We start from the raw sequence: 24,632 nt of genomic DNA on the forward strand, positions 1-24,632 counted from the left end.
TTGTGTTTGTGTGTGGTGGTGGAAGGGTGGCATGAGCTTTTCATATATTCGCCAAAAGAGCAAATTCTGCCGTGTATGTTATGAAAGGATGGCTTGTGATGTCAATTTTCGTACTCCAGTTGTGGCTTATTCCCCCATTTGATCTTTCTGTGATAGAACTCAGGTTGGTGTAGGTAGGGCTTAAAACATTTGTATCTTGCCTTTCCTCAACAGAGATCAGGGCAGCTAACAAGAAAGTTTTAAAAAAAACTTTTTAACCCTAAACCATATCCAGGAATCACATGTTTGCCTCTTCCTATGATATATGACTTACCTGAGTACTGTGCTGATATTTGCAATATAGCTGGAATCTACTTTTGGTCCACCATGGCCCTGCTTATATAGTGAGGGATTACTGCATGGATGATCTTGCCTTACAACAAGGGACTTCCCAACTCTTGCATTGATAGACATCTGGCAAAATATCTGTATGATAAACATGCATAGTATTCAATATGACATCACCATGGGAATGTGCACCTGAAAGCTTCCTTAAGGGATAATTCACTGATGGCTTGCCATTGAATTATCCTAGTCCCCACCCCAGAAACACATTAATATTTCCTCACTCATCAGCTTATTTCTTAGTGCTCAGCATTAATTTTAATAGGCCATCTGATCTTTTTCATAGATTTACATGGGCATATGAGAGAGAACATCATTCTTCGATGATAGAATATGGCATTGCAGAAGGTATATAATTATCTCTCTTGCAAACATGGGGCAGTCTATGCATATTGATATAGTTTCTTTAATAACATTACAGAAATAAGTACAATGTCCATATTTGAACAAGCACACACGCACACTCATATGTTGGTCTTGATGACCCAACCAAGTGTCAGGCTGACCTACAGAAATCAAACTGCTAACGTGGGGGCTTATCTCAGCAAACAATCTGTTGGCTGCTTTGCCTGTCTCTTATCAGTATCCAGTGGTCATGTGGCTGTAGCTGTGACCTGTATTAAGCAAGCAAGGCCAGCCTAATTTAGCCAATCCCCAGCTCTTTGGTCTGAACTCCCTGCTACAGAATTCCAGCAGAAGAGGGATTTTCTCTCTCTTTTCCTTGGTAACAGGAGTCCAGTTCAGTGTGCTTTACCTTCATAAAACCTCCTCTGTGTTACACATAAGCAATCCCTTCATTCCGAAAATTTGACAGTGCTGTTATGCAGTAGCTCCACAATTCCATTATTGCAAAATCTAACATGTATTTCTCCTTAATTGGGCATAACAAGAGTTATATCGTACGGTGGTGCTTTTTATCCCCTCTGTTTACAGTGAGTCATAGATGTGGGAGTGATCAACTGGAGGGTAATATTTACTGCTGTAAAACACCCATGTCTTTTGAGTGCTAGGCCCTAATACTTTAGCATGGCATTTTTAAGCTGCGAACCACCGTGACTTGCTTTCCCACTGAGGGAGCCATGGGAACATGATGTTCTGTCACTGAGCTGTACACCGTGTATCCAATGGTAGCAATAGGAGTGACTGTGCGACTGCAACAATGTGACTAATGCATTGTCATCAAGGAATAAGAGGTGAGAATTTTGAGTGTTGCTCTACGGTGGTGTCATGGCAACAAAGCACATTGACAGATTGCCTGGTGTGAAGGGCTGGCTTTGAAAATCTCATTTCACTGCAAGACTCAAACCCAACGACGAAAAATCTTCCAGTTTATATTGCCAGCAATGAAGTGACGCAAAGCCAGAGGGCGGCAAGATTCATCCCTGCTTAGTCTTTCCTTCTGTCGCACAAAACCAGTCTCTTCCAAGATGGATCATTGGGCCATCAGACTAACATTTGAAGGTAATCATGAACCTATCAACTACATGGGATCTCATTACATACACCCCTGTTCTATTATTATTATGTGAAGTAAGGAGAAAATAGCTGGCAGCTCCCCTCGGGTCTGGCTGTATGACATAGGGGGTAGACCACACCATTCAACCCACCTGTCAGTCATGTGGCATCATTATAACACCAGATCATTGACAGATGCCTTGTATCACCCACCTGTCAAAGTCCTTTGCACAATGTTTTCCAGGCACCTGGCAGCCAGCTAGTTTTTCGGCACTTGGGTTTTTGCCAGCCCTGGGCTCAGCAAAGCACCATGCAGAGGACTTGCAAAGCAGCTATCTGCAGGGATTGGCTGCTGGAACTTGGTTGCACAGCTGGTGCAGGAGGGTTGAACTCTGCTCATCAGCTGATAGGTGGGTGACTTCAGCTCTGCTCTCTGCAGGATTCAGTGATGCAGTCAAGTCCCCCAAAATGGCTTCACAGGCCAAATTGGAACCCATGCTGAAGGTTCCCTACCCTCATATAGAGAAACAGTGATTATTTTAATTTGTCTATAAAGAATATAAGAGACCCCAAAGTGATTCAAAATGAGAGCGCAGGACAAGTGTAACAAACTCTCAAATTACAGTAAAATTGTAACAGCAAGGAAAAACTACAGATTGCCTGCCTGTCTCTCAGACATCGTCACGCAAGGCCTGATTCATTTTGTGCACAAAATTGTTCTAAACATGTCTGCACCAGGTGATACTTTCAATTTCTCTTCTGTATAAATAGCATTTACATGTGACACAAAGTTGGAGAAAGGCTCGCAGAGACTTTGTAATGTGAGTGCCCCATGTGAAAACAGTCCAAGATCTGTAGGCTCTTTCACATAAGCCACCGAATGTGCTTTGTTTAAAGAAACAAAAAGTCAGTGGTAGTTCTTCAAGCAGGTTGCCTCTCTTCTTTCCGAGCTTAAGTGTAACATTTGAAAAATAACTTGCATTGTTTAAAATGCACAAGCATGACTATGTGCCCATTTAAACCTTGCACATCCCCCCCTCCCCTGTTTTTACATCACACCAGAAGTGTGAAAACATAGCTAGCAGATGGCAAGAGTCTTTGGTTCATAGCTACTTGAGAAGTTAATGTGTTGCTATGCTTTATTAGCAATGTTAAGAACTTCTTATACTGTATTTATAATACTTTTGATGCCCGGTTCATATGTTGTTTGTCCAGAAGCACTGTCCCACAGCATACATATGTTGTTGGTTTCTCAGTTCAGTTATATGCAGATAGTTTCAGATGTTAGCGTTTCAACACAATTTGCACAAGAGGCCTGAAAATGAGGGCTGGGTGTTTCTTGAGCTTGTTTTGGCCAAAACCACCCAAACTGAACATCTGGCCCAGGGCTGGCCTTCCCCCAAATCTTGGTTTAATCACTTGTATGGATAACAGCGGCCTGTATCAGCTCATCAAGCATGTTCCAGTGACAACATGTTTGGGGATGAATGTCTCACTTCCTTCAGCATTTAATGTGAGGCAAGGTTTAACTGTCCACCTCAGCACCAGTTTTCAGTGCTAGACCTCCATGCCCTCCTCCCTTGAAACCTGGGCTATAATAATGTGTGTATTTGAGCTCATGCAGAGAGCTGTCCTACTGACAGAACCAAGGATCATAGATTGAGGACTAGAGACAAGGATGCAGCTTCCAGTCAAGACTTGGGCCTGGCACCCCCCCACACACACACACACAGAGAGAGAGAGTGAGTGTGAGTTTTTCTTGACAGTAGGTTACTTTACTGGGCCAGCACATAATATGCTAAGATCACCTGAGCCACTTGGGTTTGACAAAGAGCCCTTAAAAGGGGGGTGGGGGGCTTTTGAATCTCCAGATCTCACTGGACCTGTCAGCCATGCCGGTTGGGGCTGATGGAAGCTGACGTTGCAACATCTGGAGGGCCCCATGCACCCCACCCCTGCCTTAAAAGGCTCTCTGCCACCTTCATCAGTCATCATTTTTAGACAGCACAGTCCTTCAAGCAGGGTTTTAGGTCAGCCCTTTTGACCGGAAAAGCTTCGCACATTAGCACAAGCAAGAGCCTATTTCTCCACCTCGAGGGAGCTATAGAACTTATTTGGCTTGTCCTCACCTCAGTATTACTGCAATGCAAGGGGAAAAGGGGGGGGAGAGAAATATGGTGTTGTCAGAATCTGGGGTGACTGAAAGTGTTAGCTGGAGACAGTTACTAGGCAACCGCCGCACCATGGGACATAAGTAAGCCGAGAGCTCGCCGTTCTCTCCACAGCTCACAGTATTTGTTCTCTGTGTGTGAGACAAAGTGAATGTGCCATAGCAAATGCGCAGCTGCGTGTCGTGAATGGTATGCTGGTGAGGAAGTGGCTGTGTATTTTCAGAGAGTATGAGCATGGTCACATCTCCCCCCTCAGTGTCCTAGTAAAAATTGCCAAGACAAAAGGCCCCATCTGCACCACATAGCTATTTCAAGGAGTATCATACCACTTTATTAACAGCAGTGGCCTTCCCCAAGGAATCCTGGGATCTGTGATTTGTTAATGGAGCTGAGATTTTTTTAGGAGATTCCTATTCCCCTCTCAGAGCTACAATTCCCAGAGCTCCTTAGGAAAGAGGGGTTGATTTATTAAGACACTATGAGAATGTTATTCTCTGTGAAGCGAATAGGTGTTATCTTAACAATTCATGGCACTCTTAACAAACTGCAGTTCCCAGGATCCTTTGGAGGAAGCCATGACTGTTTAAACCAGTATGATACTGCTTTAAAGTATAGTGCAGATTTAAAAGGTGCTGTGCCATCATTCAGCTAGAAAGCTGAAAAAGGTTACCTTGGGCAGAGCAAGCATCGTGAGAGCCTCTGGACTACCATTATTTTGCAGGAGAGATTCAAGCACTCACCAGAACTTGAAGTTTGTGCAATTGAATTGGGTTAAAATGCTTTGCTGCCCAATTGCAACAAATCCACTTAAAAGCAAAAGGGGCTTCTTGCAGTTTGGAAAGTGACAGAGAAACACATTGAAAAGTGCGGAATGGATGGGTGGTTGACAAGAAGATGTGTTAACATCCTGCAGGCAAATTGGGCTGAATGCTCCATAAAAGCCACACATAGACTAACCCCTGTGTAAGCTTTGTGCAAATCAGGATGAATTCTGAATGAATAGATCATCTGGAGAAGCCTTGTATTTTACAAAGCTTATTTCAAAGATAAAATGAGAGAACCCCACCTAAGTCACTGTGCAGGAAGAGCAAGAGATAATTTTACCAAAGAGAGAGAGAGAGAATGTAGGTGTGTTTGGCCCAAGAACAGCAACGAAAATCCAAAATCTGCATTAGGACAATACCTTTATTAGATCAACCAAAATGGTGTACTAGCTTGTGAGTTCTCCCTGGTATGTAAATGGTCTTGGAGCCTGCATCTGGTGCATTTATCAGGTGCTATGCAACCTGAAACCTGGATAGCACCTAATAGAGGCTCATGTGAATGTGTGCTGCCTTCTCTCACATTTCTGTGACCAGATGCAGACACCACAACTTTCATCAGCCAACTTTTTCTCTCCCCCCTCTGTTTACCATCTAGCCCGTTGAAGAGTTATGGAGAACTCAAAGCATTGCACGTTATTTTCCATCATAACAGTTGGCTTAATAAAGGAGTAGCTTGAATTTTGTTTTTTTGAAGAGTGGGGGTGTTATTCTTTGAACTTATTTGACTTAGCAGTATTTATAAAATAATGCACTTAATGTATGGAGGGCTTTGAGGAAAGGGGGAACTAAGGGCTCAGATCTAGGTGCCACATATCAATATTTTCATGAGCTCCATAAAACACATGGCTTTTATGCCAATTCCCTCAAAAAATCTGATTTCCCTTCACAAACCCCCACACAATGAATATGGAAGGAGCGGGCAGTGCCTCTATTGCGCCTGAGAATCCTAGAAACTTATTTTAATTCTTCTTTTCTTTTGTGGACAGTTGTTGAGCCACTGCAGCTTTTCAGTGAAGCTCGAACTTTTAAAAATGGATGAAGGAAGAAGTCATATGAATTATGTAGGTGGCTAGCTGACAGTGTTTATAGGTGAAAGGAGGGAATCGATATGTGAGCCTGCTGGGACGATGGGGTTCCACAAGAGTTTGTGATGCAATAACATAATTTGAAGAGATTTGTGGCATTGACCAATCCGCTGCTATCAATCTGGAGTTTAACTAGTTCATGTTAACCTTGGCACCACTTGCTCTTCCCTTATCAACATCATTAAATTCATCTGCAACCTCCTTTTTTACCCTTTTCCTGCTGAGGACTTCTATGTGAGCAGAATGATTCCTAGCAGAAGCCACCTTATACAAGACCCAGAATTATTCATTTATTTTGCCTTGGGAAGGATTGTCATAGCATAAGTGAAGAGGTTTTGTTTTTTATAAGTAATATTTTGCTTTAAAAAAAAAAGAGCTTCTACTTTTTCCTATGGATTCCCAAAGCTGGAAATAAACCTTAGACAACATCCTTTACATCCTTTCGAGTGGGGATCAAATTGCAGATTATTATTTTTTTACTGACACGTGGACCTTCGTCATACATTTTGTGCTACTGGCATCCAGGACTCCACAAGGATGGTGAACCACCTGCCTTCTCTGTTCCAAAGGAAATTTAAAGTCATTCTCTGTTTTCTGCTCCTCTTGGCTCTCCTGGTACACATGGTGTTGGATCTGACGCTCTCCACTAGCCTTGATTCTTGTGGATGTACCCGCAAAGGAGAAGATCAACCTAGTCCCGCGTTATCAGCCCAGAATAAGTTAAACCTGAGGATTCTCCAGGACTTCAGTGGTAGCAACAGCTCCCTGGAGAAAGGCGTTCACTCACCAGAAGGCGTACTGCATGCAGGTAGCAGGGGCAACATCCACCCCCAAAGTCACAACTTCGAGCCGAAAGAAGCAGAAGAAAAACCAACCTGGACAGGCAGGTCCAAACTGGCTGCGCTTTTCGACCATCCACTCTACAAGATTCCAATCCCAAAAGTTATGAAGAAAGACAAGCTGTTTGCTACCAGACCGAAGGTGAAGATGTTTGTGAGAAGTAGCAATGAATGGTGAGAAGCTCTTGGGTTTTTTTTCATAGGGACAGCTGGGTGGCCCATGCAATTTGGTATACATCCTCTGCAGGGATGGCATTCATGGAGTCAAACCCACTTCGTCATATCTGACAAAGTGGGCTTGAGTCCACCAAAGCATAAAGGTAAAGGGACCACTGACCATTAGGTCCAGTCGTGGCCAACTCTGGGGTTGCGGCGCTCATCTCGCTTTATTGGCCGAGGGAGCCGGCGTACAGCTTCCGGGTCGTGGCCAGCATGACTAAGCCACTTCTGGCGAACCAGAGCAGCACACAGAAATGCCGTTTACCTTCCCGCCGGAGCGGTACCTATTTATCTACTTGCACTTTGACGTGCTTTAGAACTGCTAGGTTGGCAGGAGCAGGGACTGAGCAACAGGAGCTCACCCCGTCGCGGGGATTTGAACCGCCGACCTTCTGATCGGCAAGTCCTAGGCTCTGTGGTTTAACCCACAGCGCCACCCGCGTCCCTATCCACCAAAGCATATGCCATAATAAATATGTTAGTCTCTGAGATTCTCTGTTACTACTTAATATAGGGATACATGTTGTTTTATATTGAGTTAGACCAGCAGGCCATCCTGTCTACCCTTGATGACTATGGCTCTTCAGGGTCTTAGGCTGAGATATTGCCCTTAGATATGGAGAAAACGAATTTCACCACAGAGCACATGCTGCTGCCAGCACTCTGTTGCCATTTTCTGATCTTTCAAGGCAGCTGGGCTCAGAATGTTGGCCTGCCGTTCAATAAGCCCAGCTAGATATACCTGGGGGCTCAAGTTTCTTTGCGACATTTTAAGACAGGCCATGCCTTCCAATTAAAGCATGCGAAGGCCTCCTTTCCATCCCCTTCCTCACAACAGCCAGCCAGTATACTCGGTCCTCATTGGCCTGCTTTTCTCCCTCCTCCACCCTGGGCTCTTTTTCCTAAAGGGTTTTTGTGTGTGTACATTTGCAAACCTCGTGGTACCCCTGAATAAGCATGCTGTTCATTCTAGTGCTGTGGGGGGACGGGGACCTGATAATTCTATTCTCGCATTCATTAATGGAGAATTGCAAAAGAAGATGCATAAGAAATTTTTGTTCCAGCGTGAGATCATTCCCTCTTGCTTCTCAGTTGCCAGATTTCTGTTACCTTCTGGAGCTCACTAGCCTATGATAATATATGCAATTGTTTTTGTGTATTGTGTGGGGGGGTATTGGATCTGCAGGGCTAGCAGCAATAAGGCACATGCGAAGTTTCCCAAACACGATGCCAACCCTGCTTGGCTCCAGTTCTACACTGGCATCAATCGCTATGAACTGTATGCCCGCCATGACCCTGCTCGCCTTGCCACGATGGAAGATTTGGCCATGCAGCCAATTGTCAGCTCAGGTATTCTGCGCCACATTCGGGTCCCTTGACCGCTCATACTTGCTTTCTTCTCACTTCACCCTGCCTGTTTGCCTTGTGCCCCCCCCTTTCAATCTTCACTTTTTTTCTCCCTCTCAGTTTGACACCCGGCCTGTTAAACCATCCTGACAAGAGTCTTGTGGGAAGGGGGAATGAGCCGCTTTCTGGAATGTTCTGCCTCAGTGCTAAGCACCAGAGCGGACTCTGTTAATATTTAAATGCCAGGTTGTTTCATCCTCATTCTCAAAACTGGGAAAGGTGGCGACTTGAGCCTTGTTTCTTCTTAACATAATTTCAGTTCAAAAGCCTGGAGGGACACAACTGAAGCTGATCATGACCTTCCCCAACCATGGACAAGCCCTCTTCAAGCCCATGAAGTGAGTAACGAAGGCCAGCAATGCTTTTAGAGGCCCCGTACCAATATCCTGGGTCCATGTTCTTTTTCATGTGTGGCAATAACCTGTCAATGGACTCCACCTGGAAAACAGATTGTGCTTGGAACCTTCCAAACTTTGAGTTAATTAGTTACCAGGCAGCCTCTGTGTAGCAAGTTCTCCCCTTCATGCCAGTTCTCCAAACAGAGCTAAAAGCAAGGCTGTGTTTGGACATAAACCTCTGGAGCAAATGTAGTGAAGGCTCCACCTTTGATTACCACATCCCTGGAGAACCATCTCTGCCACCTCACACTCTTTATTTATTAAATTCCTATACAGTGGTACCTCGGGTTAAGAACTTAATTTGTTCTGGAGGTCCGTTCTTAACCTGAAACTGTTCTTAACCTGAGGTACCACTTTAGCTAATGGGGCCTCCCACTGCCAGTGCGCCGTCACCATGTGATTTCTGTTCTCATCCTGAAGCAAAGTTCTTAAGCCGAAGTACTATTTCTGGGTTAGCGGAGTCTGTAACCTGAAGCGTATGTAATCTGAGGTACCACTGTACCACCCTTCATCTGAGGATCCCAGGGCGGTTTGCAAACACAATAATATAACATCACTGCACACTGCCAAGTATTGTTGGCTGAAACGGATGCTTTCCCTTCATCATTGCCCAGATTCTTCATCAATGGCACAAGTTTAGACTCTGGACTTAATGGCCTTTTCTAAGCAAACATTTCTAAGCAAACGCCACATTTCTAAGCAAACTGGGATTTCAATAGCCCTAACCTAGCAATGGAAGCATTGTAATACTGTCTCCTGAAAATATGGGATATTGGTTAGGGGTGCAGTTTTTCCCTGCCATTGGCACTCACCACAGTCGCTTCGCTAATAGTCAAAGCAAACAGTTTTGATGGACCATAAAGCAGGTGTTTCTATAGAATTAATTATGGGATTTGTGGACCGTCGTTCAACAACATCCTAACAATGATGCAGAATAAGATAAACCTAGGCTGTTACTGTGGAAATGGCAGAGAGCCATCGATCACCTAGGATCAGTTTTAGCTCCCGCAGTAAATGGCGAACTCAGCCCTCCATGTTGTGGCTTGTTTCTGATGGAGAGGTGCGGCCTCTGGTGGTGAAAGATGTAAAATGTTGTGCTATGTTGTTCTCAATGGACTCCTCTCCCTTTTCATTTAAGGCCACCACAATATTGTTTCAGCCTTGGCCAGTCGTGCAGTTAGGCTGTTTTAGACTGGAGGACCTCGTAGTCTTACATCCTTTCCCCTCCTTCAGATGAATAATGTGTATTGTTTCACTTGCTTCAAAACCAGGGCAACAATTGGGGGTGGGATGAGGGCTTCCTGTTCATTATACTGAAATGGGCTATAGACTTCTGTGTCAGAGTTCTGCCTCAATCGCTCCTAGTTTGCATAGCTAGGATTAAAATTTCAGGGCTTCTCCAGACAGGTGGTTTTCCCCCTTGTGGATGTATCTTGCAATACTGACACAATAACAGTGCATTAATGGTGGGTTTATATTGGGGTGACCACAGACCATTCCACATTATTAGTTGTTCCATGATGCTTCCACTACATTGTTGCATTACTGCTGTCTGAAGGGACCCTCTTGCACTACTATAGTGCAACTAAAGCAGGACACACACACAAGCTGCTCTGGAACATTTATAGTATAAAAGGTTGCAGAATTTCAGCAGGACCTTACAGGCGTGCACCAACTGGAAACGGAGTGGTATGTCCATCCCTGAAACTATTGCAGGTGTAAACAGTATTGAAAACAGAATCATGTATGTAAATTTGAGCACAAATCACCATGAACACCCAACAAAAGGGATGGATGCAGTGTGCAGAGTGACTATGAGTTGCAAAAGATGTGTGGGTTTCAGTTCAACACTCAACAGTGAACATGATAAACCACCCCATCTCTTCTTGCCCTCTCCCCAGGCAAACCCGAGATCAGGAGACTCCAGCAGATTTCTTTTACTTCTCAGATTTTGAACGGCACAATGCAGAAATAGCAGCCTTTCACCTCGACAGGTGAGTCCAGCACAGTGCACTCTCCTGTCCTGCACGGTGCTGCAGACTCCTGCCAAATATTATCATTATCATTGATTTATCAATTCTAAACAACCATCTCAAGCAATTTACACTAAAGATAGTGTTCAAGACAAGTATTAGTGCGAAGCAGAAAAGACAGGGCTATTTTCCAAACTGATCGTATGTTCTATGATAACGAGCATTTGTGTAGGATTTGTTGTCTGTGTTTAGAGTGTTTATTTGGTCCAGCTGCAAACAGAATTTGTTTCATTCTCCCATTTTGCTCATTTCTGGGGAGGATCCTGGATTTCCGAAGAATTCCCCCCGTTTCTGGCCGTCTGGTGAATATAACCAAAGAAATCCGTGATATCACAACGGACAGTAAACTGTTTAAGACTTTCTTCATCTCCCCAGGTGAGCACTCTGTCCCCTGTTTATCCCTCCTTCGTAATATGAGCTCTACTGTGTAGAACAGGTGTGGGGAACCTATTGCTCCCCAAAAGTTGGTGGACAGCAGCTCCCGTCATCCCTGATCACTGGCCATGCTGGCTGGGACAGATGAAGGGGAGGAGGCCAACAACCTCTAGAGGGCCACAGGTCCCTCAACTTTGGTGTAGACCGACTGTGCTAGCCATGTAAGCTATTCTCCCCTCCTGTTATGCTGCTCTGCACCCACAAGACCATAGCTGTCAAGCGTCCCTTATTTGGCGGGACAGTCCCTTATCCCAGCGCCATGTCCCGCTGCTGTCCCTTAAAGAAGCTACTGAAGGTAATGGGGCCCTTTCTATGTCCAGCTGTCCTTTGTCAACAACAAATAGTTGCTGTTTTTTTGTGTTGAATATATGCTATATGGTAATTTATGGACCTAATAGGTATCTAAAGCCATTTGCACGCAACAAAATATGTATTTTATCAAAGTAATTGTTGATCCCTTATTTTGGCTGCTGATCCCTTATTTTCGAGGCTGCTGGTCCTTTATTTTCAAATCTGTAAGTTGACAGCTATGCACAAGACATGTGGTGGCATGTTGACGAGCTGGTATTCCCTGACTTTTGCTTTCCTCCATTTTGCATGGGTCAACCCAGCCGGCAACGTCTGCTTCTTTGGCGTGTGCTCCTACTATTGCTCCACGGAACATGCTTTGTGTGGCAAACCAGACCAGCTCGAGGGCTCAATGGCAGCCCTCCTGCCGGACAAAGAACTGGCTGACCGGCGTTCGTGGAGAAGCCCCTGGAGGCGTTCTTACTCCAAAACCAAGAAAGCTCAGTAAGTAAGCTCAGGTGCAGAGGGAGGACCAGTATTGAAAAGGAGATTGTGAAAAGCATGTTCTGGATGAAGAGAGCCAAAGGAGAAAATTGATGAGCCAATACAGCCGAAGACCAAGGAAGCAATGTATATATGTCCCTAAACTGGGGCTGCCCTAGACATTGATGAGTCTGCTGAATCTACATTCCCCCAACCCTCCAATTTAGGTGACACCATCACACTTCCCCATATCTGTTCAGCATTTCTTAGCTTGCCTTTTCTCCATCACTTCTAACTAGTTCTTATGTGCACAATGTAGCTGTGCTCTATGGCGGTGAAGTAAACCAACCAACAGACTGGTTCAGAGGCTCATTCAGGGCTGGTTGGCTCTGTCAATATACAGGAAGGGTAGCAGGAATTCCTGAAATGAATGTGCTCATGGGGTAATATGAAATGCTGGTATTTCTATGATTTTATGTTGGTGGAGCCACCCAGAGTGGCTGGAGCAACCCAGTCAGATGCGTACAAATTTGGGGTACAAATACAACAATAACAGATTTCTTATGCATTTATTTCATAAATACAATACTATTTTTTATACTGCTTTATTGTAAATGTTTGAAAAAGTAGCAGTACACGCAAGAAGAATCAACTCCCCCTTAGCTAGGGGGTGAACAAATGCTGATCTGTTTTCTGTTGGAGACCATCTCCTGAGTTATTTTTGTTTCAAGCTCCAGAGCCATTGCTGCTCCACAACCTGACTCTAAAAGCCAGTGCCACAAAATTGCATTACATATTCAACTCAAGAGGCCCCGACTCTGCTGTTTGTGGTCTCAAAGAGCTGCAGCTGTACATGAAAAGGCTCGAACAGAATTTATGTAATCGCACTTAGCATCTGTGCCCTGTCAGGGTGATGGATACCTTGACAAACGATGAGATGACCTGGGGGAGCTAGAGAGGCTATAAGGAAGGGTGGAGACAGTTAAAGGTTTCTCCCCACCATATGCAACTAATGATAACCTTTCATGACTATCTGTTCTAAGGTGGGAATCAGATGATAATTACTGCGCAGAGGTACGACAGACGGCACCATATGACAACGTATCCCGACTCCTCAACCTCATTGACATGACTGTGCTTGACTTCCTTATGGGTGAGCTTGGGTACATTTCCTCCTGCGAGCTGCACTGCATTTGGGGACGGGACCATAGCTTAGGAGTAGTGCATCTGCTTTGCATGCAGAAGGTCACAAGTTCAACCCTTGGCACCTGCAGTTTAAAAAAAAGGATCACAGAAGGGTCTTTATACAGAGTCCAACCATTGGTTGCAGCGCTCCAAGGTTTCAGACAGGGCTCTCTCCCAGTAGAGTGGTACCTCGGGTTACAGACGCTTCAGGTTACAGGCGCTTCAGCTTACAGACTCTGCTAACCCAGAAATATTACCTCGAGTTAAGAACTTTACCTCAGGATGAGAACAGAAATCGTGCAGTGGTGGTGGGAGGCTCCATTAGCTAAAGTGGTACCTCAGGTTAAGAACAGTTTCAGGTTAAGAACAGACCTCCGGAACAAATTAAGTTCTTAACCCGAGGTACCACTGTACTACCATGACACAGCAGGATTCGAACCTGGGACATTCTTTATGCCCCTCAGAGCAAGCAATCCCGGGATAGATGGACAAAAGGTCTGAGCTGCTTCCTATGTCTCCCAGTTTCTGACCGCTACAACTCTTTCCTTTGTGTCATTCCAGTCCTTTAGCTCAGCCTTTAATAGAGAGACTTTGCCTCATTGCATTTTATTCTTAGGCTCGATGGAACTCAGCAGCACTGAGAGTTCCTGAGAAACAAATTAACTCCATCTGCGTACAACTGCCTGCCAGCCAGCTTCCCCGTAATAAGCATCTCTGGCTGTGCATTGCGTTAATATACGTGACTAGAACACAACCCGCTAAGCAGATTGAGTTGCATTTCCTGTTGTTTAGTTCTCACCTGTCTTTTGATATCGCCTTATTCTCCGGCGTACCTCATTTCATGGGACCATATCCTTGCACCTTTCCCCCCACCCTCCAATCCAATTTCGCACATTGGATGAAGCCAGTTATTTGCCAGTGAAAACATGTCACAGTGAGTCAGGGAAGGGCTTGGATCATGAAGTTAATGGAGGAAAAGCTTTTGGTCTCCTCCTTCTCCCCGAAGCCACCTCCACCCTTCTCAAAAAGCCTCTCCTAGAGGGTCAGGGGTCCTCCTGAACAATGTGGGGCTGGGGCAGGGGTGGGATGGGGCTGCTGGGGTCGGAGGCGGTCTGGGATAAAGTGACCAACATGATGCCCCCAGACGCTGTCCTTGGCGACTGCCGAGGCCTGCTGACCCTCCCATATTAAAAAAAAAAAAGATTGAAGGGGGTTGGTTGCCTGCTTTTCTTCTCATTTATTTACTTACTTACTTACTTTCAAACCAATTTGTAATTTTTAAAAAATGAAAAGTGGTAAATAAATACTTGAACTAATTAATCACCACCATCATTTGGTGTATTGTTCATTGCCAGATTTCCCCCCCTGTGAAGTGGGTATTTTCTGGTGCACAAAACAGTTTCTCTGATTTCCCAGTGGAAAACAGGTTGGGAACTTCAGAATTAAAGTGCACATGGCCTCTGTTCTTTATCAGCTACATTCCTTATATTCTAAAGATTCCCCCCCCCCTATATACAATGTGCTGCCCTGGGCTCCTTTTGGAGGAAAGTCAGGATATTTATTAAATAAATAGGCTCTTATATTGTTCTCACCCCCACTCTTTCTTATTCCTCAATTTGACAATACCAGCAGCAGTTCATCTTAAGTCTGTGCCACTCACAGCATTTTATTGGGGGGGGGGGGTTGCATCTGATTTGCCCACCATTTGGCTATGGTTTCACAAGTTACATAACCTGGACGGATTCCCCTCCTTTCATCCTTTTGTCATCAGTGCCAATAACTTAGGCTGATTTGTTATTTCTGTCCTTGAGATTGCTTCTGCTCCACTTAATACTTCATAATTACTTCTGCCCTATCTAACAGCTTTCAGGTTGCACCCACTGACCAATTAATAGCTGGGCATTTCATTTATTTTATCTCTCTGCTGAGGATAGTTCAAGAGTTTGCAAGGAGAAGGGAATAGGCTTCCTCTATGATCCTAAACATAGGTAAGGGCCACTGGGCTAAACAGTCATGCCTTACACCCAAAGAATTCTGGGAACTGTAGTTTGTTAAGGGTGCTGAGAGCTGTTAGAACACTAGTCTTCTCACAGAACTACAATTCCCAGAGTTCCCTGGAAGCCACTCTCTTTTTAATTAGCATCAGATGAAGAGTTTTGATGACCTCAGGCTGTTTGAGCCTTTCTAGTTTGCCTGAATAAAACACAGGGCTTTTTTTTCAGCCAGAACTTGCCGAAACTCAGTTCTGGCACCTCTCAGGTGGGTGCTGTTGCCATTCTAAGAGAATCAGGGAGGTGTTTATAGAGAATTCCGGTACCTCTTTTTCTAGAAAAACAGCATGGAATAAGGATATTGCCTCTAAATTGCAGTTTTTTCTTCTTCAATTGGTCTTGGAATTTATATCCTGCCCCAAGATCCTCTCAGGGTGGACTTCTCTAATACCTTCTTCCTCTTCTTCCTCCTCTGATTTCTTCTGTCTGCCTCCTCTTCTATAATTCTTGTCTCCATATGTAGGAAACATGGATCGCCACCACTATGAGACATTTGACAAGTTTGGGAATGACACTTTCTTCCTTCATCTAGACAATGGCCGAGGGTGAGAATGCAACATGCTTCCCTGTGTGGGTGAGGGACTAGGGGAAGCTTTTGAGCTCTGTCCTACAATGATCTGCATATTGAAGAAAGGGCTAGGGTATTCCTACTTCAGGCTGTTACTTGAGATGAGCTGCTTTTCTGGGAGTGAATTTTGAAAGCAGAAACTTACAAGACAAGGATCTAAAGCAGGCAAGAACCAGAGTATAAGGTGGCCCTGTGGCAGGTTCATGCTGAACTGCTCTTAGCAAACTATTATTCGACTATATCAGGCAGGGCCAGTCCTACTGTAAGGCAGAGTGAAGCAGCCGCCTCAGACAGCAGGTACTGCAGCCCTGGGAAAAGTGGTGGGATGTTAGAGGGCTGAACTATGCAACATGGCCTGCACTGTACCTTCCAAGTTAACCTGTTGTCTTGAAAATATCGTTATTATGATGTTTGTATCCCCCCTTTCCTCCTCCCCATTTTATCACCCAACCAACCCCGGGAGGTAGGCTTGGCTGAGACAATGCCTGGCCCAAGCTTACCCACTGGGCTCCAGGGCCTAATGAAGATTTGAACCTGAGTATCCCAGATTCTTGGCCAGAACTCTAATCACTACACCACACTGGCTCTCAGATGTCGAAAAGGATGCTACCCAGTCGCCAGTGTTGATGCAAGATTTGATTGCAAGCCCAGTCAGCTTTTGTATATGGAATTGGGGAGCAATGTTATCTTGTTCTTGGTGAAGTGTCTTGGACTTGACCTGTTGGAAAATGCTCGATGGCTGATGTCAATGACAGACCCACATATTCTGATGAAGAAATGCAACTCAGTTTTAACGTGGCAGCAATGTAATCAAAAGCTCTTTCCAGCTGACCCAAAGATATTTGTCGTTTAGAAGACTTCTCAAAGTTCCCAGAAAGCCACAAGCTTTAAATGTGCTTTAAATGTATGCTGCGGACGTACAAACTTGACACACTTTGGAGAAGATGGCCTTGTAGTTTGTGATACTTTCAGAATTGGGTTGTTTTTTGGGAACAAAAATCTCTATACCTTAAGAGAAAGAAAGGAAAATCCTTAAAATCGTATAGATATTTACTGATATCAATTCAATATGTGGGAGGGGGGACATTAAGTGGTCTGGCTGCCCTCCAACTTCCCCAATCCATACCATTGTCCCTTCCTGATATAATTATAGGATAACCTGAATATAGCAAATGACAGCTAGAGAGTACAAAACTGTTTCTACACAGGGATGGAAAAGTTGTAGTTCTCCATCTATTGTTGGAGTCCAGCTCCCATCAGCCCCAGCCAGTGTAGCCAGATGGTCAAGGATGATGCCTCTTAATAGTCCAGCAACATCTGGCGGGTCACATTCCTGCTCTACACCATTCTTATATCTACCAAAATATATTAATTATGCGGGGAAAGTAAACTTTGCAACAGGATCATGAATACAGCACTGCACAAACACACCTAATCTACATGATTTGCAACATCATTTGCAACATTTGGACTTTTAAATACCAAAAGAAGTATTTCTTGAGCAAGATAAATACTCCCAAAATAGCATCTCCCAAAAATAGAGAAACCATCTGTGCCTTTTGTTCTTCTCAGGTTCGGGAGACACTCCCATGATGAAATGTCCATTCTGGTTCCACTTCAGCAATGTTGCATGTAAGCATTCTTTTCTCGCATCTTGTTTATACTCTGTCTTTGCAGGGGGTATAATTAAGGAAGTCTTATTATTTTGAGGTGGGTAATCTTTTTGGTTCTGTAGGCCAAACTGATCTCAGTTTTTGGGTTAAGGATTTCCCCCTGGCCAGATTGTAGTGGCACGGAAGGGTGTGGGTTTGCTATTTGCCTCCTCTACATAAGCCCATGCACCTTGTCCACCACTGTGCTCTGCTGGTGGCATATGGTGTAGGCCAGGGGTAGCCTTCCATATGTTTTGGACTACAGCTCCAATAATCCCTGACCATTGGTCATTAATCAAAAGCATCTGAAGGGCACCACATTGGCTACTCCTGGTTAGTCATGAGGGGCTGGCCATTGGACTTGATGACCTCTCTCCCAAACCTACAGTTCTATGAAGTGGCTCTCATCTCAGCTATCTGAAGCATGCATACCTAAGCTAGTTCCCAGCAGATACACAGTGCAATTGAGGATGCAGGCTCATTTCTGCCAGAAGCCATCAGAAATGCCCACACTCTGAGTTGGAGAAAGCCTACTCAGCTACTTCCACCACTTCCTGAAGCTAAAGGGAGATGCAAGTGCTTGTGGTTAAAACAAGGAGCCTTTTATGTAGGGCAACAACTGAGCAAAAATTTCATCAGATATGAAAACGGACTCAGCACTTCCTCCACCCTGAAACAGGGAGCAAATACTCTTGCTTTCAAGTTCGGGATAAATATGGAGGAAATTATCTGGCAAGAATCCATAATGTTTGTGATTAGTCTGACCCTATAACTTCTTGCCCACTCTCACGCCTGCCTCTGATGTGGTTCTGATATCCCAAGTCTGTGCATGTACTAATGGAAATGCTCGATGTGACATTTCTCATGTTTTGGTTTTTAAAAACGTTGTCCTTTCTCTTCCTTGATTTTTTCCTGTTGCTGTTGATGGATCCAGTATAAAAAAGTCAACGTTCTTGCGCCTCCAACTGCTTGCTACGGAGCCTTATCGCTTGAGTGACGTCATGCGTGAGTCCTTGGCTACTGATCACCTGTCACCAGTCTTAGCGGAGCCTCACTTGAAGGCACTGGACCGGCGGCTCCAGAAGATTTTAGACATGGTGGAGGACTGCATGAAGAAGAGTGGAGAAAGCCAGGAAGTCCTGATAAATGACTTAAAAGGACAGCAGTATACATCCTCAGAGCTGCGAGACAAGAGAAGTAGCGCTGCATGAAGGGGATGGATCCCCGGCCCATTCAAACACACCTCTTTAATGCTACCTCTTACATGCAAGCTTTGCCGTAGGGAAGTCACTAGTCATTCTGTGCTACAGTGTGGACATAAAGGGGTTAGGGACCAACCAAGGGAGAAGGGAACTTGGAATATCTTAAAAGAACTAGAGGGAGGTCCTGGAAGCAAAACTTGGACGAAGTATAAAAGGAGCATTCAAGCTCTTTAATTGTCCTGAGACTTGCAGTGAAGCCTTGGAAGCCTGATGGGCAAGCTGTAGTTTGAGTGGAAGGATAGTTAAAGCAGAGGTAGCCCACATGGTGCCTTCCAAATGTTGGTGGACTACAACTCCCATCACCCCCTGACCACTGGCTGGAAGTGATGGGAGCTGGAGTCTAACCACAGCTGAAGGGCATCATGTTGGCAACCCATTCAAGTTATTAATGCTCAGCGGAGCTTCATTTCTGTTCCATTGTAGAATTCCTTTGTAGCATAGGAAAGGAATGTGCCTTCTCTCCCTCCTTCCCACTCTCAGAGCAATCTATACAGCCAAGAATCTCTCTCATATTTATTCCCTTGCTATTTATTTTGAGCCATTTGCAGTGCTTTGGGCTTCTGTATGGAAGCGTGAACTCTGCCCAACCTGCCATTGTTAACTACAGTATGTTAGCTTGCCTGGGGATGAAAAAGAAGTGAGACTACGTGCTTGATCTTGCCAGGTGTTGCTAACATGCTTTTCAACCCACTTCAGTCCCTGATTGAAGGTGGCAATAAATCATAGGCTGAAGGGACTTCAGGCCCCGTTGTCCTAAGACACTGATGCTGTGAGCAAGTTCATTGCCGCTTTTATCCACCAGGCTCCCTGATCTCTACTTGCGATCAAAGAAGAGAGGGCAGCAGTACTATTATGCAAAACTCCAAGTGCCTAGAAGCAGCAGTAACAAAAGCAGCCTCCTCTCTCATAAAACATCGCTCCTAGACTAAGGTCCATCTAATTATTATCACCATCATCATCATAAACTATCATCACCACCGCGGTTTTTTCCCTTGGAAAAGCAGCATATAAATCGCGCAGTCAGCCCTATTGGTTTATTTGTATGCCGCCTTTCCTGGGGCAAACCATTCCCAAAGTGGTTCACAGTGATGTCAGAATAGAACACAATAATAAGAAAATGCATAAAACACAACAAAAACAACTACTGCAGGAAGCTGCCAGATACTAAACTGCTTGTCGAGGAATGTCTCCTCTGACTAGAAGCAGCTGTCCAGGGTCTCAGTCAAAGAAAGTTATTTTCTGTCATCTCCTGTGACCTGATCTTTTTAACTGGAGATGTCAGAGGACTGAACTTGGGAACATCTGCATGCAAAACCATGGGCTGCAACCTGTCTGCTTGCATAATGGGACTTCCTCTCCCAGGCTTCTGTGCCCCCCCCACATGCCCCCAATCTGTTCTGGGGTTTCCCCTAACCCTCCAGAGCAGAACGGGGGCTTCTACTGAGCTATGAACCCTCCCCAAGCATTTCAGTCAGCTGTTCAGCATTCTGTTTCCCCCCACAGTGGCCAGCTAGGTGGAAATAACATGGTCGGAAGATCATCATGTGCAACAATTGCATGAGTGGCACTTTCCCTGTGAATTATAGACACACTGAGATCCCACAGGCAGGCACAGCTTCCCAGCCTATGTGCATTCAAGGGAAAACCTATCGAATCATAGAATGGTATTGCTGGAAGAGACCATGAGGGTCATCTAGTCCAACCTCGTGAAATGCAGGAATCTTTTTTGCCCAACTCGGGGCTCAAACCCACGATCCTGAGATTAAAAGTCTCATGCTCTACTGACTGAGCTATATATTTAAGCCTATGTTGTTACATGTGATGATCTGACATGTGACTGCCCATTAATTAATGGATGGGCCTTCTGTGAAGAAATTTTGTAATGTATAAAGCAGTTCCAAATGTGAAAAGTATAAGGATCTATGCAGATCTGAGCCAGGTCAGTGCCTGTGTTGAAGCCACTTGCGAACCCCTCGCACACTGCTTTTGATTCTAGGAGAGAAAGCCATAATGCACATGTAACAAAGTATTAAAGGAATAACAAATTATTTCAGTAAGGTTTGGAGGTCCTTAGAGAAGCCAAGAGCCAAGGCCAAATTGTCTGCTGCATATGTCAGAGTTCTGGTGTTATAGTTATTAAACTCTGATCCCGTCCAATTTATCTGCTGTTTCTCTCATTATTTTCTCAAAATAAAGACTGAAGCGCCCTAATGAGAGAAAGCACCCTTGGCAACAACCTCAGTAACAATGAGCCCGTCTGCTGTTGCTTATTCAAACTGTACTGTTGCTTTCTCTGAAAATATTGCATTGTGCCTACTAATTGGCCCTTGGTGTTCATAAGGGCCTTCCTTTTCAACAGTTTCTTGTAACAAGAGGTTTTTCTTTTTTTTTTTCCAACAAGCTTTTTATTGATTTCCATAATAAAAGAAAAATACAAGAACATAATACACAAAGTTAAATGCTCATTTTCACCAATCTAGAATGTGACTTACTTCAACCTTTCCACAAATCATCCGTACTAATCTTTTTTATACAATTTCGCGTTTGTTATTTTGTAATGTCGTTGATCTATCTGATTCTTCCATTCCTCTTTAGACAATACCCTTTGCTTTTTTTACAGAGCTCCCTTAAAACCCACCAATGTTATTTGTCCCTCACTTAAATTTTCCAGGTAGTTCGTAAAGCTTTCCCAGTCCTTAATAAACCTCTGATCCCTTAAGTATCTGATTTTCCCTGTCATTTTGTCCATCTCCGCATATTCTAACAGCTTCGCTCTCCATTCCTCAATTGTTGGTATACCCTCTGATTTCCAGCTTTGGGCTAATAATACTCTTGCCGCCGTTGTTGCGTACTGGAACAGCTTATGGTCTTTCCTTTTTATCTCCCTTCCTAACATACCCAGCAAGAAGGCCTCGGGTTTTTTAACAAAGGTGTATCTTAAAATTTTCTTCATTTCGTTATAGACGCTCTCCCAGAATCCTTTAACCTTTTGGCATTCCCACCACATATGGTAGAAAGACCCCTCCCCTTTCTTACACTTCCAGCACTTTTTACAGGAACCATACATTTTGGCTAATTTTACGGGAGTTAGGTACCAGCGGTAGAACATTTTCATTAGGTTCTCCTTCAGTATCACGCAAGCCGTAAATTTAATATGTTGTTTCCAAATCTTTTCCCACTCTTCAAAGTATATATTATGACCGAAGTCCCTAGCCCAGTGTATCATTGCCGGCTTGACTTCTTCGTCTATTAAATTCCAATCTAGTAACATACTGTACATTTTGGATAGGGTTTTGTAATTATTGTTTAGTATCTCAGTCTGAAATCTGGAGGCTTTATCCATATATCCTTTATCTTTAATGTCTTTTCTAAACATGTCATTTAACTGAAAGTAATGCAGCCAGTCATAGACTTGTTCTTTAACCTGCTCGTACGGCTTCATTGTCCACTTTCCTTCTTCTTTTCTTAGCAATTGTTCGTAGGTGGCCCAATTGGCCCTCATATTTATCTTTTTGACACCCATAACTTCTAGTGGCGACAGCCAGTGCGGTGTTTTGGGCTCTAGCATGTCTCTGTACCTCTCCCATACCTCAATCAGTGGACCCTTAAAGATATGATTTCCAAAGTCTTTATGTACTTTCCTGCGCCCATGCCATAGGTAGGCATGCCAACCAAACCGGTTGTCGTGTCCCTCTAGATCTAACATTTCCCTATCTTCCAGTTTTATCCATGTTTTTACCCAACATAGGCATGACGCCTCGTAGTACAATTTCAGGTCTGGCAGGGCAAAGCCCCCTCTTTCCTTTACATCTGTTAACAATTTGTATTTTATTCTCGGTTTTTTGCCCTGCCAGACAAATTTTGAAATTACCCTCTGCCAATCCTTAAATATCTTCATGCCTTTAATCACGGGGATATTCTGGAATAGAAACAGTACTCTTGGTAGCACAGACATCTTAATTGTGGCTATTCTGCCCCAAAATGACAGTTTAAGCCTACCCCATGATTCTATATCTTTCTTGACTCCCTTCCATACTGTTTCGTAGTTGTTTTTAAATAGATCTATATTTTTTGGTGTTACCCATATTCCTAGATATTTCACCTTTCTAGTCACCTCTATTTCTGTTTCTCTTTGTAGTTCTTCGACTTTGTCCGTGTTCATATTCTTAACTATCATTTTTGTTTTCCTTTTATTTAGTTTGAAGCCGGCCACCTTTCCAAATTGGTCAAATTCTGCAAGTACCTCTTTTAGTGAGACAGTTGGATCTTCCATTGTTACGACCAAGTCGTCTGCGAATGCCTTGATTTTATATTCGTTCCGCCCGACTGTTACACCTTTTATTCCTTTGTTTTCTCTTATTGAGTTTAGTAACACTTCTAGCACCATTATAAATAGCAGTGGGGACAGCGGACATCCCTGTCTTGTTCCCTTTGTTATTGTTATTTCTACGGTCTCCACATTATTTATGATTAGTCTTGCCTTTTGGTCTGTATAGATTGCCTTTATCCCATTATAGAATTCTGTGCCCACTTCCATGTATTCCAATTGTTTCAGTAAGAAGTCCCAGATTATGTTATCGAACGCTTTTTCAGCGTCCACAAATAACAGCAGACCTTGTTTGTCACACCTATCCGTTAGGTACTCTATAATGTTTACAATGTTTCTTATGTTATCTTTTATTTGCCTGCCCGGCAGAAAGCCTGCTTGATCTTTATTTAGTCTTTCTACCAGAACCTCTTTTAGTCTCCTTGCCAGAATTCCCGCAAAGATCTTATAATCTATATTTAATAGGGAAATTGGTCTATAGTTCTTAATCTGTTGTAAATCCGAGTCTTGTTTGGGAATTAGTGTGATTAATGCCTCCTTCCATGTTTCTGGAATTTCTCTCTCTTTGAGAATATTATTCATTACCTCTTGCAGTGGGTTCAGTACCACTGACTCCATTTCTTTATAGAATCTACCAGTGAACCCATCTGGGCCTGGGGCTTTCCCTTTTTTTAAGTCCCTTATTATTGCTTTGATTTCTTCTTCTTCTATTGGGGCGCTGAGTTTCCCTTTTACCTCTGTGGGGATCTTTTTTATGTTCTTACCTTTTAGAAACCTTTCTATTTTCCTCAGATTATTCCTTTCGGTGTTACTGAAGAGTCTTCTGTAGAAATCCAGAAATGCCTTCCTTATTTCTTTAGGCTTGGTTATTTCTTCACCTTCCACCTCTATTTTATTTATTGTATTCTGTTCTTTCCTTTTTTTGAGTTGCCAGGCTAGTAGCTTCCCTGATTTGTTGGCGTATTCAAAGCTTCTCTGTCTTATTTTTTTGAGGTTTTTCAGTTCCCATGAAGTTGAATAAATGTGACGAAAATAGAAGATACACACAATATTCGACATGGGTTGCATTTCACTAGCTAAATTATCTCGGCTCCAAGCCTCCATCTTAAACCCAAAGGTTAAGCTCAGCACAAGACCAGGCTGCTGGTTTCAGGGACCCACCACAGTGGAGGGCTTACTGACGACAATGTCTGGCAGGCCACCTGCTATTTTAATTTCCCACAATGCCCCTGAGTGTTGGGTGCCCCAGTGCATTGTGGGAAAATTTAAATGGTGGGTGACTTCCCAGACCCACCCAATGTCACTAGCTGGGGGAAAGGGTAGGCTGGAGGGGAAAACAGGTGTCAGTGGTGGTGGGTCCAAGACAGGAATCAATGCCAAGGCAGACATCAGGGCTTTTAGAAACTACTTGAGAGTATTTGACTGACACCCAGCCTGCTTCAGCAGACCCATTTGGTCTACCCTGTTTTCAATCAGTTGTGTGTTTGTGTAAGTTCTACATCCGTGATAATTCTTCTGCAGATATGTTCTACTAGATAAATTGATCGCTACCCCTTATCTTCCATA

The 24,632-nt window shown here is 43.9% G+C and overlaps 1 protein-coding gene across 2 annotated transcripts; it reads left to right on the top strand.

Moving 5' to 3' along the window:
- The first annotated feature begins 713 nt into the window (after positions 1-713).
- On the top strand, positions 714-20,900 carry LOC309379774 (extracellular serine/threonine protein kinase FAM20C-like). Of its 2 annotated transcripts, XM_081929216.1 has the most exons (11): positions 714-732; positions 5,821-6,932; positions 8,164-8,327; positions 8,644-8,722; positions 10,684-10,776; positions 11,075-11,190; positions 11,862-12,042; positions 13,065-13,174; positions 15,721-15,802; positions 17,398-17,457; positions 18,412-20,900. In XM_081929216.1, exons 2-11 carry the CDS (start codon positions 6,457-6,459, stop codon positions 18,686-18,688), a joined length of 1,638 nt encoding a protein of 545 aa, XP_081785342.1. In that variant the 5' UTR covers positions 714-732; positions 5,821-6,456; the 3' UTR covers positions 18,689-20,900. The 2 variants fall into 2 exon arrangements, with proteins under 2 accessions (XP_081785342.1, XP_081785341.1); XM_081929215.1 differs by lacking the exon at positions 714-732 and having other exon boundaries at positions 5,343-6,932.
- The last annotated feature ends 3,732 nt before the right edge of the window (positions 20,901-24,632 follow it).

This window comes from Podarcis melisellensis, assembly GCF_964234715.1.
Source record: "Podarcis melisellensis genome assembly, chromosome: 10".
In the NCBI taxonomy this organism is placed as follows: Eukaryota; Metazoa; Chordata; class Lepidosauria; order Squamata; family Lacertidae; genus Podarcis; species Podarcis melisellensis.